The sequence below is a fragment of the Hemibagrus wyckioides genome, linkage group LG15 (genome assembly GCF_019097595.1).
Source record: "Hemibagrus wyckioides isolate EC202008001 linkage group LG15, SWU_Hwy_1.0, whole genome shotgun sequence".
NCBI classification, from domain to species: Eukaryota; Metazoa; Chordata; class Actinopteri; order Siluriformes; family Bagridae; genus Hemibagrus; species Hemibagrus wyckioides.
This window is the reverse complement of record NC_080724.1, coordinates 24,134,292-24,149,291: the sequence shown is the minus strand read 5'-3', so window position 1 is coordinate 24,149,291 and position 15,000 is coordinate 24,134,292. Positions and strand designations below refer to the sequence as shown.

The window sequence follows — 15,000 nt, the reverse complement described above, 5'->3', positions numbered from 1 at the left end:
GTGTGTGCGTGTGTATGTGTGTGCGTGTGAGTGTGTATGTGTGTGCGTGTGAGTGTGTATGTGTGTGCGTGTGTGAGTGTGTATGCGCGTGCGTGAGTGTGTATGTGTGTGCATGTGAGTGTGTATGTGTGTGCATGTGAGTGTGTATGTGTGTGTGAGTGTGTATGCGCGTGCGTGTGTGTGCGTGAGTGTGTATGTGTGTGCATGTGAGTGTGTATGTGTGTGTGAGTGTGTATGTGTGTGCATGTGAGTGTGTATGTGTGTGCATGAGTGTGTATGTGTGTGTGAGTGTGTATGTGTGTGCATGTGAGTGTGTATGTGTGTGCATGAGTGTGTATGTGTGTGTGAGTGTGTATGTGTGTGCGTGTGTGAGTGTGTATGTGTGTGCGTGTGAGTGTGTATGTGTGTGCGTGTGTATGTGTGTGCGTGTGTGAGTGTGTATGCGCGTGCGTGTGTGTGCGTGAGTGTGTATGTGTGTGCATGTGAGTGTGTATGTGTGTGTGAGTGTGTATGTGTGTGCATGTGAGTGTGTATGTGTGTGTGAGTGTGTGTGTGTGCATGTGAGTGTGTATGTGTGTGTGAGTGTGTATGTGTGTGCATGTGAGTGTGTATGTGTGTGCATGTGAGTGTGTATGTGTGTGTGAGTGTGTGTGTGTGCATGTGAGTGTGTATGTGTGTGCATGTGAGTGTGTATGTGTGTGTGAGTGTGTATGTGTGTGCATGTGAGTGTGTATGTGTGTGCATGTGAGTGTGTATGTGTGTGCATGAGTGTGTATGTGTGTGTGAGTGTGTATGTGTGTGCATGTGAGTGTGTATGCGTGTGAGTGTGTATGTGTGTGTGTGTGTATGTGTGTGCGTGCGTGTGAGTGTGTATGTGTGTGCGTGAGTGTGTATGTGTGTGCGTGTGCGTGTGTATGTGTGTGTGTGTATGTGAGTGTGTGTGTGTGTGAGTGCGTGTGCGCGTGAGTGTGTATGTGTGCGTGAGTGTGTATGTGTGTGCGTGTGTATGCGTGTGAGTGTGTATGTGTGTGTGAGTGTGTGTGCGTGAGTGTGTATGTGTGTGTGTGTGAGTGTGTATGCGCGTGCGTGTGAGTGTGTATGTGTGTGCGTGTGTATGCGTGTGAGTGTGTATGTGTGTGTGTATGTGTGTGTGTGTGTATGCACGTGCGTGTGTGTGCGTGTGAGTGTGTATGTGTGTGCGTGTGTATGCGTGTGAGTGTGTATGTGTGTGTGAGTGTGTATGTGTGTGTGTGTATGCGTGTGAGTGTGTATGTGTGTGTGAGTGTGTGCGTGTGAGTGTGTATGTGTGTGCGCGTGCGTGTGCATGTGAGTGTGTATGTGTGTGTGAGTGTGTATGCGCGTGCATGTGAGTGTGTATGTGTGTGTGAGTGTGTATGTGTGTGTGTGTGAGTGTGTATGCGTGTGAGTGTGTATGTGTGTGTGAGTGTGTATGTGTGTGTGTGTGAGTGTGTATGCGCGTGCGTGTGTGTGCATGTGAGTGTGTATGTGTGTGCGTGTGTATGCGTGTGAGTGTGTATGTGTGTGTGAGTGTGTATGTGTGTGAGTGTGTATGTGTGTGCGTGTGAGTGTGTATGTGTGTGCATGTGATTGTGTATGTGTGTGCGTGTGTATGCGCGTGCATGTGTGTGCGTGTGAGTGTGTATGTGTGTGTGAGTGTGTGCATGTGAGTGTGTATGTGTGTGAGTGTGTATGTGTGTGCATGTGAGTGTGTATGTGTGTGAGTGTGTGAGTGTGTATGCGCGTGCGTGTGTGTGTATGTGTGTGTGAGTGTGAGTGTGTATGTGTGTGCGTGTGTGTATGCGAGTGTGTGTGAGTGTGTATGTGTGTGCGTGTGAGTGTGTATGTGTGTGTGATTGTGTATGTGTGTGCGTGTGTATGCGCGTGCATGTGTGTGCGTGAGTGTGTATGTGTGTGTGAGTGTGTGTGCACGTGCGTGTGTGTGCGTGTGAGTGTGTATGTGTGTGCGTGTGAGTGTGTATGTGTGTGCGTGTGTATGTGTGTGCGTGTGTGAGTGTGTATGCGCGTGCGTGTGTGCGTGTGAGTGTGTGTGCGTGTGAGTGTGTATGTGTGTGCGTGTGAGTGTGTATGTGTGTGCGTGTGTGAGTGTGTATGTGTGTGCGTGTGTGTGTATGTGTGTGCGTGAGTGTGTATGCGCGTGCGTGTGTGTGCGTGTGTATGTGTGTGCGTGTGAGTGTGTATGTGTGTGCGTGTGAGTGTGTATGTGTGTGCGTGTGTGAGTGTGTGCGTGTGTGAGTGTGTATGCGCGTGCGTGTGTGTGCGTGTGAGTGTGTGTGCGTGTGAGTGTGTATGTGTGTGCGTGTGTATGTGTGTGCGTGTGTGAGTGTGTATGTGTGTGCGTGTGTGTGTATGCGCGTGCGTGTGTGTGCGTGTGTATGTGTGTGCGTGTGTGTGCGTGTGTATGTGTGTGCGCGTGTGAGTGTGTATGTGTGTGCATGTGTGTGCATGTGAGTGTGTATGTGTGTGTGAGTGTGTGTGTGTGTGTGCATGTGAGTGTGTATGTGTGTGAGTGTGTATGTGTGTGCATGTGAGTGTGTATGTGTGTGCGTGTGTGAGTGTGTATGCGCGTGCGTGTGTGTGTGTGTGTGTGAGTGTGAGTGTGTATGCGCGTGCGTGTGTGTGCGTGTGAGTGTGTGTGCGTGTGAGTGTGTATGTGTGTGCGTGTGAGTGTGTATGTGTGTGCGTGTGTGAGTGTGTATGTGTGTGCGTGTGTGCGTGTGTGAGTGTGTATGCGCGTGCGTGTGTGTGCGTGTGAGTGTGTGTGCGTGTGAGTGTGTATGTGTGTGCGTGTGTATGTGTGTGCGTGTGTGAGTGTGTATGTGTGTGCGTGTGTGTGTATGCGCGTGCGTGTGTGTGCGTGTGTATGTGTGTGCGTGTGTGTGCGTGTGTATGTGTGTGCGCGTGTGAGTGTGTATGTGTGTGCATGTGATTGTGTATGTGTGTGCGTGTGTATGTGTGTGCGTGTGTGAGTGTGTATGTGTGTGCGTGTGTGTGTATGCGCGTGCGTGTGTGTGCGTGTGTATGTGTGTGCGTGTGTGTGCGTGTGTATGTGTGCGCGCGTGTGAGTGTGTATGTGTGTGCATGTGATTGTGTATGTGTGTGCGTGTGTATGCGCGTGCATGTGTGTGCATGTGAGTGTGTATGTGTGTGTGAGTGTGTGTGTGTGTGTGCATGTGAGTGTGTATGTGTGTGAGTGTGTATGTGTGTGCATGTGAGTGTGTATGTGTGTGCGTGTGTGAGTGTGTATGCGCGTGCGTGTGTGTGTATGTGTGTGTGAGTGTGAGTGTGTATGCGCGTGCGTGTGTGTGCGTGTGAGTGTGTATGTGTGTGCATGTGAGTGTGTATGTGTGTGTGAGTGTGTATGTGTGTGCATGTGAGTGTGTATGTGTGTGCGTGTGTGTGCGCGTGCGTGTGTATGTGTGTGTGAGTGTGTATGCGCGTGCGTGTGTGTGTGTATGTGTGTGCATGTGAGTGTGTATGTGTGTGTGAGTGTGTATGTGTGTGCATGTGAGTGTGTATGTGTGTGTGAGTGTGTATGTGTGTGCATGTGAGTGTGTATGCGCGTGCGTGTGTGTGCGTGTGAGTGTGTATGTGTGTGCATGTGAGTGTGTATGTGTGTGTGAGTGTGTATGTATGTGCATGTGAGTGTGTATGTGTGTGCGTGTGTGTGTGTGAGTGTGTATGTGTGTGCGTGTGAATGTGTGTGCGTGTGTGAGTGTGTATGCGCGTGCGTGTGTGTGCGTGTGTGAGTGTGTATGCGCGTGCGTGTGTGTGCATGTGAGTGTGTATGTGTGTGCGTGTGTATGTGTGTGCGTGTGAGTGTGTATGTGTGTGAGTGTGTATGTGTGTGCATGTGAGTGTGTATGTGTGTGCGTGTGTATGTGTGTGCGTGTGAGTGTGTATGTGTGTGCGTGTGTGAGTGTGTATGTGTGTGCGTGTGTGTGCGTGTGAGTGTGTATGTGTGTGCGTGTGAGTGTGTATGTGTGTGCGTGTGTGAGTGTGTATGTGTGTGCGTGTGTGAGTGTGTATGCACGTGCGTGTGTGTGCGTGAGTGTGTATGTGTGTGCGTGTGAGTGTATGTGTGTGCGTGTGTGAGTGTGTATGTGTGTGCGTGTGAGTGTGTATGTGTGTGCGTGTGAGTGTGTATGTGTGTGCGTGTGTGAGTGTGTATGTGTGTGCGTGTGTGAGTGTGTATGCACGTGCGTGTGTGTGCGTGTGTGAGTGTGTATGTGTGTGCGTGTGTGAGTGTGTATGCACGTGCGTGTGTGTGCATGTGAGTGTGTATGTGTGTGCGTGTGTGTGTGTGTGAGTGTGTATGTGTGTGCGTGTGAATGTGTGTGCGTGTGTGAGTGTGTATGCGCGTGCGTGTGTGTGCGTGTGTGAGTGTGTATGTGTGTGCATGTGAGTGTGTATGTGTGTGCGTGTGTATGTGTGTGCGTGTGAGTGTGTATGTGTGTGCGTGTGTATGTGTGTGCGTGTGTGTGCGTGTGAGTGTGTATGTGTGTGCGTGTGAGTGTGTATGTGTGTGCGTGTGTGAGTGTGTATGTGTGTGCGTGTGTGAGTGTGTATGCACGTGCGTGTGTGTGCGTGAGTGTGTATGTGTGTGCGTGTGAGTGTATGTGTGTGCGTGTGTGAGTGTGTATGTGTGTGCGTGTGAGTGTGTATGTGTGTGCGTGTGAGTGTGTATGTGTGTGCGTGTGTGTGTGTATGTGTGTGCGTGTGTGAGTGTGTATGCACGTGCGTGTGTGTGCGTGTGTGTGTGTGTATGTGTGTGCGTGTGTGAGTGTGTATGCACGTGCGTGTGTGTGCGTGTGAGTGTGTATGTGTGTGCGTGTGAGTGTGTATGTGTGTGCGTGTGAGTGTATGTGTGTGCGTGTGTGAGTGTGTATGTGTGTGCGTGTGAGTGTGTATGTGTGTGCGTGTGTGAGTGTGTATGTGTGTGCATGTGAGTGTGTATGTGTGTGTGAGTGTGTATGTGTGTGTGAGTGTGTATGTGTGTGTGTGTGTGCGCGTGTGTGTGTGTGCGTGTGAGTGTGTATGTGTGTGCATGTGTATGTGTGTGTGTGTGCGCGTGCGTGTGTGTGCGTGTGAGTGTGTATGTGTGTGTGTGTGTCTGAGTGTGTGTTGCACCTTCAGTTCTCCTTTGGCTACTCTGAAAGCAAGTTCTGTAACACTGCCTGCTGCTGTACGTGACGCTGTAGAGGTGTGCAGCTCATTCCAGATGGTGTCATTGTCAACCTGTAAACAAACACACACACACACACACACAAATCAGATTCAAATCAACAGCATGTTATAAAATATATAAAAACCATCCTGCTCTCAGCTCTCTATACTAATGCAGGAACATTTCTGCTTAAAATGTGTGTGTGTGTGTGTGTGATGGAGCATTAATCAGTCCTGCACATGTTAATAATAGATGATATTAAAATGAGTTTCCATTTGTGAACGTGGAGAGTGGAGGAGAACGTGGAGAGTGGAGGAGAACGTGGAGAGTGGAGGAGAACGTGGAGAGTGGAGGAGAACGTGGAGAGTGGAGGAGAACGTGGAGGGTTGATGAGGTTATGCATTCCTCCATTGTTTGTTGCTCCTCTTCCTTTTCCTCCCCTCCCACTACCCCATACCCCCCCACCCCCACCCCCACGCCTCTGTGGTTTGGCCCAGGATCTGTGTTCAGGAGGTGGAATGTCTTTCATCCTTCAGGCTCCACATTGTTTCAATCACTTCAGCGGAACGAAAGCTGAAACTGATCGCCGTTCTGGAGGAGTTTGTATATATGTGTGTGTGTGTGTGTGTGTGTGTGTGAGTGCAACATGGGTCGTGTTAATGATTAAACATTCAAAGCCATAGCAGATTCCACATTGTCAGTGCATGTATTTGTGTGTGTGTGTGTGTGTGTGTGTGTGTGTGTCTGTGCACTGCAAATGAAGGTTTCTGCTGATCACCAGAAATTTGGATCAAACAGTACTTCTAAATTCAGCTCAGATGTGTGTGTGTGTGTGTGTGTGTGTGTACTCACCCCCACTCCACCACATGGCAGCATGACGAACATCCTCTGGGACAAAATGCCTGTTGGACAGAGGGACATAAATAAAGGATTCTCTCTCTCTCTCACACACACAGTCCAGTGACAGGCTAAGATGAAAAAGAAAAAGTGAAACATTTACTTTAAGTGTGTATCACAACGTCTGTAACTCTACTCCAATTTGAATTTTCTTCCTAAACTAGAATAATAAAAAAATCTGTTGAAGATCTGATCTTCTATCTGATACACTGACCCCAACTCACTCTCTCTGATACACTGACCCCAACTCACTCTCTCTGATACACTGACCCCATCATCAACTCTCTCTGATACACTGACCCCAACTCACTCTCTCTGATACACTGACCCCAACTCACTCTCTCTGATACACTGACCCCATCATCAACTCTCTCTGATACACTGACCCCAACTCACTCTCTCTGATACACTGACCCCATCATCAACTCTCTCTGATACACTGACCCCATCATCAACTCTCTCTGATACACTGACCCCAACTCACTCTCTCTGATACACTGACCCCAACTCACTCTCTCTGATACACTGACCCCAACTCACTCTCTCTGATACACTGACCCCAACTCACTCTCTCTGATACACTGACCCCATCATCAACTCTCTCTGATACACTGACCCCATCATCAACTCTCTCTGATACACTGACCCCAACTCACTCTCTCTGATACACTGACCCCATCATCAACTCTCTCTGATACACTGACCCCAACTCACTCTCTCTGATACACTGACCCCAACTCACTCTCTCTGATACACTGACCCCATCATCAACTCTCTCTGATACACTGACCCCAACTCACTCTCTCTGATACACTGACCCCAACTCACTCTCTCTGATACACTGACCCCATCATCAACTCTCTCTGATACACTGACCCCAACTCACTCTCTCTGATACACTGACCCCAACTCACTCTCTCTGATACACTGACCCCATCATCAACTCTCTCTGATACACTGACCCCAACTCACTCTCTCTGATACACTGACCCCATCATCAACTCTCTCTGATACACTGACCCCAACTCACTCTCTCTGATACACTGACCCCAACTCACTCTCTCTGATACACTGACCCCATCATCAACTCTCTCTGATACACTGACCCCATAATCAACTCTCTCTGATACACTGACCCCATCATCAACTCTCTCTGATACACTGACCACAACTCACTCTCTCTGATACACTGACCCCATCATCAACTCTCTCTGATACACTGACCCCAACTCACTCTCTCTGATACACTGACCCCAACTCACTCTCTCTGATACACTGACCACAACTCACTCTCTCTGATACACTGACCCCATCATCAACTCTCTCTGATACACTGACCCCAACTCACTCTCTCTGATACACTGACCCCAACTCACTCTCTCTGATACACTGACCCCATCATCAACTCTCTCTGATACACTGACCCCATCATCAACTCTCTCTGATACACTGACCCCATCATCAACTCTCTCTGATACACTGACCCCATCATCAACTCTCTCTGATACACTGACCCCATCATCAACTCTCTCTGATACACTGACCCCAACTCACTCTCTCTGATACACTGACCCCATCATCAACTCTCTCTGATACACTGACCACAACTCACTCTCTCTGATACACTGACCCCATCATCAACTCTCTCTGATACACTGACCCCATCATCAACTCTCTCTGATACACTGACCCCATCATCAACTCTATCTGATACACTGACCACAACTCACTCTCTCTGATACACTGACCCCAACTCACTCTCTCTGATACACTGACCCCATCATCAACTCTCTCTGATACACTGACCCCATCATCAACTCTCTCTGATACACTGACCACAACTCACTCTCTCTGATACACTGACCCCATCATCAACTCTCTCTGATACACTGACCCCAACTCACTCTCTCTGATACACTGACCCCATCATCAACTCTCTCTGATACACTGACCCCAACTCACTCTCTCTGATACACTGACCCCAACTCACTCTCTCTGATACACTGACCCCATCATCAACTCTCTCTGATACACTGACCCCAACTCACTCTCTCTGATACACTGACCCCATCATCAACTCTCTCTGATACACTGACCCCAACTCACTCTCTCTGATACACTGACCCCATCATCAACTCTCTCTGATACACTGACCCCATAATCAACTCTCTCTGATACACTGACCCCATCATCAACTCTCTCTGATACACTGACCACAACTCACTCTCTCTGATACACTGACCACAACTCACTCTCTCTGATACACTGACCCCAACTCACTCTCTCTGATACACTGACCCCATCATCAACTCTCTCTGATACACTGACCCCAACTCACTCTCTCTGATACACTGACCCCATCATCAACTCTCTCTGATACACTGACCCCAACTCACTCTCTCTGATACACTGACCCCAACTCACTCTCTCTGATACACTGACCCCATCATCAACTCTCTCCATTTTATTTATATGGTAGTTACTTCCTTTTCATATTTCCTTCTTGTTATAGTAGTTAATTAATCTCAAAAGCTGTGTCTGCTGTGTATGTTTACCATACCCGTGTGTGTGTGTACACAATTATGCATGTGTTCGTTACCAGTGAGGTTGCGATTGTCCAGTTTGAGGCGGTTCAGTGGGTTTGTGCCATACAGGAGAACATGACGCTCTGTATGAACCGACTGTAACTCCTCCAGAGTCGCCTTACGACCACGGATACTCTACACACACACACACACACAGTAAGGTGTTGAAGAGGACTGCAATGTGAAGTAGGGGGTAGAAGGGTGTGTTAGAGTGTAGGAAGGTGTAGTAGGGGTCAGTAAGCTGAAGTAGAGGGCAGTGTGGTGTAGTGAGAATGAGCAGAACAGTGTAATAGAGAGTAGCAAAGTGGGGCAGGGGCAGGAGAGTACAAGGACTAGTGATGTAACAGCAGGCAAGTAAAGTAGGGGCAGTAAGGTGTATTGTGTAGAGTGTAGTGTGTAGTGTATAGGGTGTAAGGTGTAGTGTGTAGAGTGTAGTGTGTAGTGTATAGGGTGTAAGGTGTAGTGTGTAGAGTGTAGTGTGTAGTGTATAGGGTGTAAGGTGTAGTGTGTAGAGCATAGGGTGTAGGGCATAGGGCAGTAGGGTATAAGGTGTAGGGCAGTAGGGTGTAGGGCAGTAGGGTGTAGGGCAGTAGGGTGTAGTGAAGTTAGTTAATGCCCTACCTCACACTGCACTCTAAGTCCCCGTTCCTGTAGTCGAGACCAGATGCTCTGAATTCTCCCAGCATGCTCTGGGTGAGAGCTGTTATCTCCACATGTACACTGATGCTTTAACATCTGAGAGTCATATACCAAACCTACACACACACACACACACACACACAAGACCAAACACACAACCCACTGTAATCATACACTAGATCTTTTACATAATAAAAGTTTAATATCAGCCCTCTGAGTTACCTGTGGTGAAACGCGACTGGGTGAGGTTGGGCTCGGTTGCCGTAGTGATGGGCAGTGTTTTGTCAGGAAGTGTGTGTGAGGTGGAGGCCGGTGAGGACTGTGTGCGTGCAAGTGGACGGTGCATGCCACTGAGCATCATGGGTAATGCCATTTGGGCCGTGTGTCTGCGCAGCTGTTGCAGCTGTTTCTGCGTCTCCCAAAGACGTGACTACACACACACACACACACAGACACACAGACACACACAACCACAAAGAAGGTTACAGGAAAACTGAAGAAGGACTCTGCTGCCCTCTTGTGAGTTTAGTAAAAAGGAAGTGGAGAACAGTGTGGTGAGAGCCTGTCCCCTGCTGGAGGACACTGACCACTACACACGGACACTGAGGAAACACTGGCGTGTGTACTGGTGTGTTCATGTCACATGTTCACTTGCCTATGTGTGTGTGTGTACGCAAATACCTTTTAAACACTTGAAAACACACAAAACTCCCCATCCTGATGGATTAAGAGAAATGCTAATGCTAGCTGTTTAATTGACTGTGCTGGTGGGTGTAGCCATGCTAATGTGTGTGTGTGTGTGTGTGTGCGCGTGCTACCTGGTTGAGAATGAGGGTCTGTTGAAGGCTGAGCTGCTCCTCCTGAGTCTCTGCCTCCCTCTGTGATTCTGCTCTACTCTTACTGACCGTATTGGAGGACGTCCCCACCTCCTCAGAGTCCATATCCTCAGAGGGGATCTGACAGAGCCGGGGCTTCTCACTCGACTTTGACATACGCTACAGAAAACACACACACGCGCACACACACACTTGTTGAACAGATGGCTTTAATTGTGTGTGTGTGTGTGTGTGTGTGTACATATATATATACACACATATACCTTGCCAAGGTGTGTTTGTTGTTTCAGTCTTTCCAGCAGTTGTGTGTTGTGTTGCTGTTGCAGCAGGTGTGTGTGTATGGCGCGGGGACTGGGTGGCAGCGGCTCAGATCGTGTGCGGCTCAGGGGTTTGTGAGCAGTGCTGACATGCAAAGGAACCGGAGCCAAACCTGGAACTGTGCACACACACACACACACACCACACTGTAACGTCTCACAGCCGGCCATCAGACAGTAAAACGTGCAATGTGGTGTGTGAGTACTAGACAGAGCAGTGTGTTATAGTATGTTAGTGTGTGTGTGTGTGTGTGTGTTATAGTGTTGGTGACAGTCTCACCAGTGAGCAGTGGAGTGCGGACAAGTCCAGACGGCTCCAGAATAAGGACGTGCTGCACCAGGTTCTGCTCCTCAACACCCAGAGGAACCAAGAGTGGAGAACCCGATGATACCAGAGGAACCTGACCAAGTTTCAAAGAACCCAGTTCCCCCTCCGCCTGCATCATCATCAACATCATCATCATCGCCATCATCATCACTATCCATCATCGCCATCATCATCACCATCATATCATCATCATCACTGTTATCTTTTACTGTTAACATTCACACTCTAATAATAAAGCGATAAACACTCTATACAGATAGAGGAATAGAAAGGAGGAGGTCAGGGCAGAGAGAATGATGGAAAGGTAGAATGATGGATGGAGGGATGAAGTGTGAGACAGTTAAGGAAATTATTTACCTTGCTGTGATAAGGTGCTGAGTTTGGAAGAATAGATGGATGAAGGAAGAGATGAAAGGATGAGTTTATAGATGAAGAGATGAAGGGATGGAGGGATTACCTTGGCATGAGCTGGAAGTCCCAGCGTGATGGTAGGTAGGGTGGAAAGAGTTGGTACAGAGAAATGAGCTACAGATCCATCAGAGAGTAACACCCTCTGAGCCTACACACACACACACACACACACCATTTATTAATGCGAGTAAATCAGAACATGGAGCAGTAAAATAACTGCAGAAGCTTATCCATAATGAAACACACACCCGAAGTAACAAAACCCCTCTGTATGTGTGTATGTGTGTGTGTGTGTGTGTGTGTGTGTGTGTGTGTGTGTGTTAGGTGTCAAAGAGGTCAGCCTTCTCCCATGTCTCTGTTTAAAACATTTAATTACACACTCCATTTTCCCCAAAACACTCACAAAGGACTAACTGCATACTAATAAGCACTGTGTGTGTGTGTGTGTGTGTGTGTGTGTGTGTGCACGCATGTTCACCTCATGTGGCAGGCTGGCAGTAGGGGGTAGCACTCCGTTCTCACTTGGTATTGTGTCATTTGGAGAACTGCAGCCTGAGACAGGGGTACTACTGCTGCTGGGAGACGAGTCTGAGAGACAGACAGGCAGAATAACAGACAGAGAAGAGAGACAGACAGAGAAGATAGACAGATGAAGAAGAGAGACAGACAAAGAAGATAGACAGATGAAGAAGAGAGACAGACAAAGAAGATAGACAGATGAAGAAGAGAGACAGACAAAGAAGAGAGACAGACAAAGAAGAGAGACAGATGGAGATGAGAGACAGATGGAGATGAGAGACAGATGGAGATGAGAGACAGATGAAATATGGCAAGAGAAGCAGGTAGGGAGAAAAAGTAAGTAAGTGAGAGAGAGAGACAGGGGTTGTATTATTGTGTGTGTGTGTGTGTGTGTACCGAGTGTGTCAGGTCTGTGGGGCTTGATGGTGGGCGGGGCACTCTGCTTCCGTGTTAGTGGACTCTTCCGCGTGTGTAGATGTTTCTTCAGCTTCATCTTCAGGTTTGGCTCAGAGGCTGTGTGTGAAAAACATCAGAGTAAAAGAATGATACATTTAAAAATCCATATAAAATAAACTATAATACTTATCAGCATGAAAAGTAATAGCACACCTAAGCAGCATCTTAGCGTTGGAAGCATGTTTCTAGCTATTATCTAGCTATATTTAAGTGATATGTTGCTTAAACTATTGCAAGACATTCTCAAATAATAAATACAAACTAAAGTCACAGTTAAAATATGAAGTCTAAACGAACTAGTGTGTGTGCTGTGCCTGAATATCCGTATGAAACCCAGGAAGTGAAGCAAAGCTAAAGTTTAATGTAGTATGAGTAGTAGTATTTACCAACACCGCTTTGCCTGCACCTTTACGGCATGTTTACGGCAGCTACTGAAAATCCCCGAGAAAGACCGAACTGTACGGAAACCAGGAAGTGAAGTCCGTAAAAATGCATTTACAAATTAATATAAAATAAACTACAATACTTATCAGCATGAAAAGTAATAGCACACTTAAGCACAACATGGGCAACATTTTAGCGTTGGAACCATGTTTCTAGCTATTACCGTTTAGGACTAGTAACGTTTTACATGTTTGTTTACGACATCTCCCGAAAATCTCCGACAAAAGCCGAACTGTGCGCGCTCTCCTTAAATGCCCGTGCGGAAACCAGGAAGTGAAGTCCGTAACGATCGCATTTAAAGTTAATATAAAATAAACTACAATACTTTAAAAAAAAAAATAATAATAATAATAATAAATAGTGACGATAACGAGTGTGATTGCGTAATAAACAGAAAAAAATCTAAATCAAATCCATATTTGGTGTGACATCAAACCAGCATGAACTCTTCCATCTGCAGAAGGTCAGGGATTGTGTAGGATCAGTGTCTGGTGTGTGATTAACGAGTTACACCAGTAAGGTGCTAATGACCATCACGGTCATGTGTGGGCTGGAACCCCGTCAATAAGTAAAACAGAAGTAGCTGTGTAGGAGCTTAACCCTGGGTGAGGAACATCAAACTCTGACCTCAACATCATCCAGTCTGTCTGGGATAACACGAAAAGACAGAAGGATTTCAGGCCTACAGAAGATCTGAGCTTAGTTATCCAAGATGTTTGGAACAACCTACCTGCTGAGGTTCCTTCAAAAACTGTGTGCAAGTCTACCTGAGAGGGTCAGGCAGAGGGTCACAACAAATGCTCACTTCATCTGGATTTTTCACATCATATATATGTGTGTGTGTGTGTGTGTGTGTGTGTGTGTGTGTGTGTGTATGTGTGTGTGTGTGTGTATATGTGTGTTGGGTGAGACATACTTGCTCTCCGTAGAGGAGGATCTTCTGCTCCATCACTGAGTGTCTGTGGAGGAGACGAGAATATCGGCTGCAGAGGAACGCTGGGATCCGGAGCCAACTCTCTACACAACACACACACACACACACAATTATGGCAACACACAAAAGGCTGAAACCTGAGCACCCTCAAAACCAAAAACTAACAGAGAGGACTATTATAAAGAGAATTTTAAAGACAAAAGCATTATGAGAAATGATAAGGAACTGATGCACAGAAATGAAACACTGAGGGTTTTGAGTAAGGAATATTCTCAGCATCAAACATGAACAATGAAAACATCAAAATGTACCAAAACAACACGTCTTCTGTTTTCTTTCTGATTTTTTTTTTACCTAAAGCAGAATTTGCATTTTTGTGTCATAGTGTGGCTGTATTCTGTGTAGCAGAAACACACTGTAGAGAAATTATTATACTGGACAATGCCTTGAGGTGAAATGTCTAATGTTTATTCTATTTGTTTATTTTTTTAACTTTATTGATTCTGAATGTAGTTCCCACTCACACCACCAGGGGGCTGTAGGATCAGAAAGGTTAGAGAGTATATATTCGTAAATTTCTGAACAAAAAAAAAGTGTTTAATACATAATGGATTTGTGAACATTGTTAAAACTGCAGTGTGAACATGTGAGATGTTTTTATTACATTTTACCTTCAGACTGTGGAGCAGGGCAGAGGAACATCAGGAAGGTTAGAACTCTATTCCATTAACAACCTACATCATAACTTCTTTAACATGCTTTAGTATTAACTTCAACTTCAGTAAACACCAGGGTTCTATTCAATCAGCTGTGTGTGTGTGTGTGTGTGTGTGTACCTGTAAGCCACAGGGGTGTTGGTGAGCGGATTTGAGCTTGTCCTCTCCAGGGCCGCCTGTTTCTGCTTCTTCAAAATCACTTCAGCTAACTTCTTTTTCACCACGGAACTTGCCACAGCACCTGTCAAACAGTCAGCCAATCAGTGTGTGTGTGTGTGTGTGTGTGTGTGTGTGTGTGTGTGTGTGTGCTCACTCTGCTGACTCTTATCTTTGTGTCGTATCATCTGTAGCTGCTGTTTTGTTTGTTCCTGGTCTCGCAGATGCTGCTGCATGTTCCACTGAAACACAAATAAAAAGATCATTTTCATCATCATGATCATCATCATCATCATCATCATCATCATCATCATATGTGTGATTACCCGAACGTGTTGGTTGTACTGGGCACAGTGTTGAGGATTAAATGGACTGAGCAGCAGCGGTGACAGCAGTGTGTCTGAACCTGGGTGCATCACACGCTCACCAACACGCAAATCCATCAGCACTCAACACACACACACACACACTTCTGTAGAGAGAGAGTTAGTGAGTGAGAGTGAGAGAGAGATTTAAATCCTCCCAAACAGATGATAAGATCAGTGACACTTCTCTC

The 15,000-nt window shown here is 46.8% G+C and overlaps 1 protein-coding gene across 3 annotated transcripts in view; it reads right to left on the bottom strand.

Annotated features, from left to right (window-relative positions):
- Nucleotides 1-15,000, bottom strand: part of hdac7a (histone deacetylase 7a) — an 86,525-nt gene that overhangs the window by 19,670 nt on the left and 51,855 nt on the right. For 2 of the 3 annotated variants that reach the window (XM_058409483.1, XM_058409484.1), the window contains exons 3-17: nt 14,771-14,916; nt 14,602-14,686; nt 14,409-14,529; nt 13,555-13,655; nt 12,135-12,251; nt 11,698-11,807; nt 11,266-11,367; nt 10,761-10,917; nt 10,427-10,599; nt 10,146-10,322; nt 9,550-9,757; nt 9,310-9,443; nt 8,703-8,823; nt 6,059-6,108; nt 5,170-5,277 (exon numbers count right to left, since the gene is read on the bottom strand). In XM_058409483.1, the coding sequence (XP_058265466.1) occupies nt 5,170-5,277; nt 6,059-6,108; nt 8,703-8,823; nt 9,310-9,443; nt 9,550-9,757; nt 10,146-10,322; nt 10,427-10,599; nt 10,761-10,917; nt 11,266-11,367; nt 11,698-11,807; nt 12,135-12,251; nt 13,555-13,655; nt 14,409-14,529; nt 14,602-14,686; nt 14,771-14,887 (1,881 nt within the window). In that variant the 5' untranslated portion in view covers nt 14,888-14,916. The remainder of the gene's footprint in view (nt 1-5,169; nt 5,278-6,058; nt 6,109-8,702; nt 8,824-9,309; nt 9,444-9,549; nt 9,758-10,145; nt 10,323-10,426; nt 10,600-10,760; nt 10,918-11,265; nt 11,368-11,697; nt 11,808-12,134; nt 12,252-13,554; nt 13,656-14,408; nt 14,530-14,601; nt 14,687-14,770; nt 14,917-15,000) is intronic. The other variant, XM_058409485.1, reaches the window with a different exon arrangement.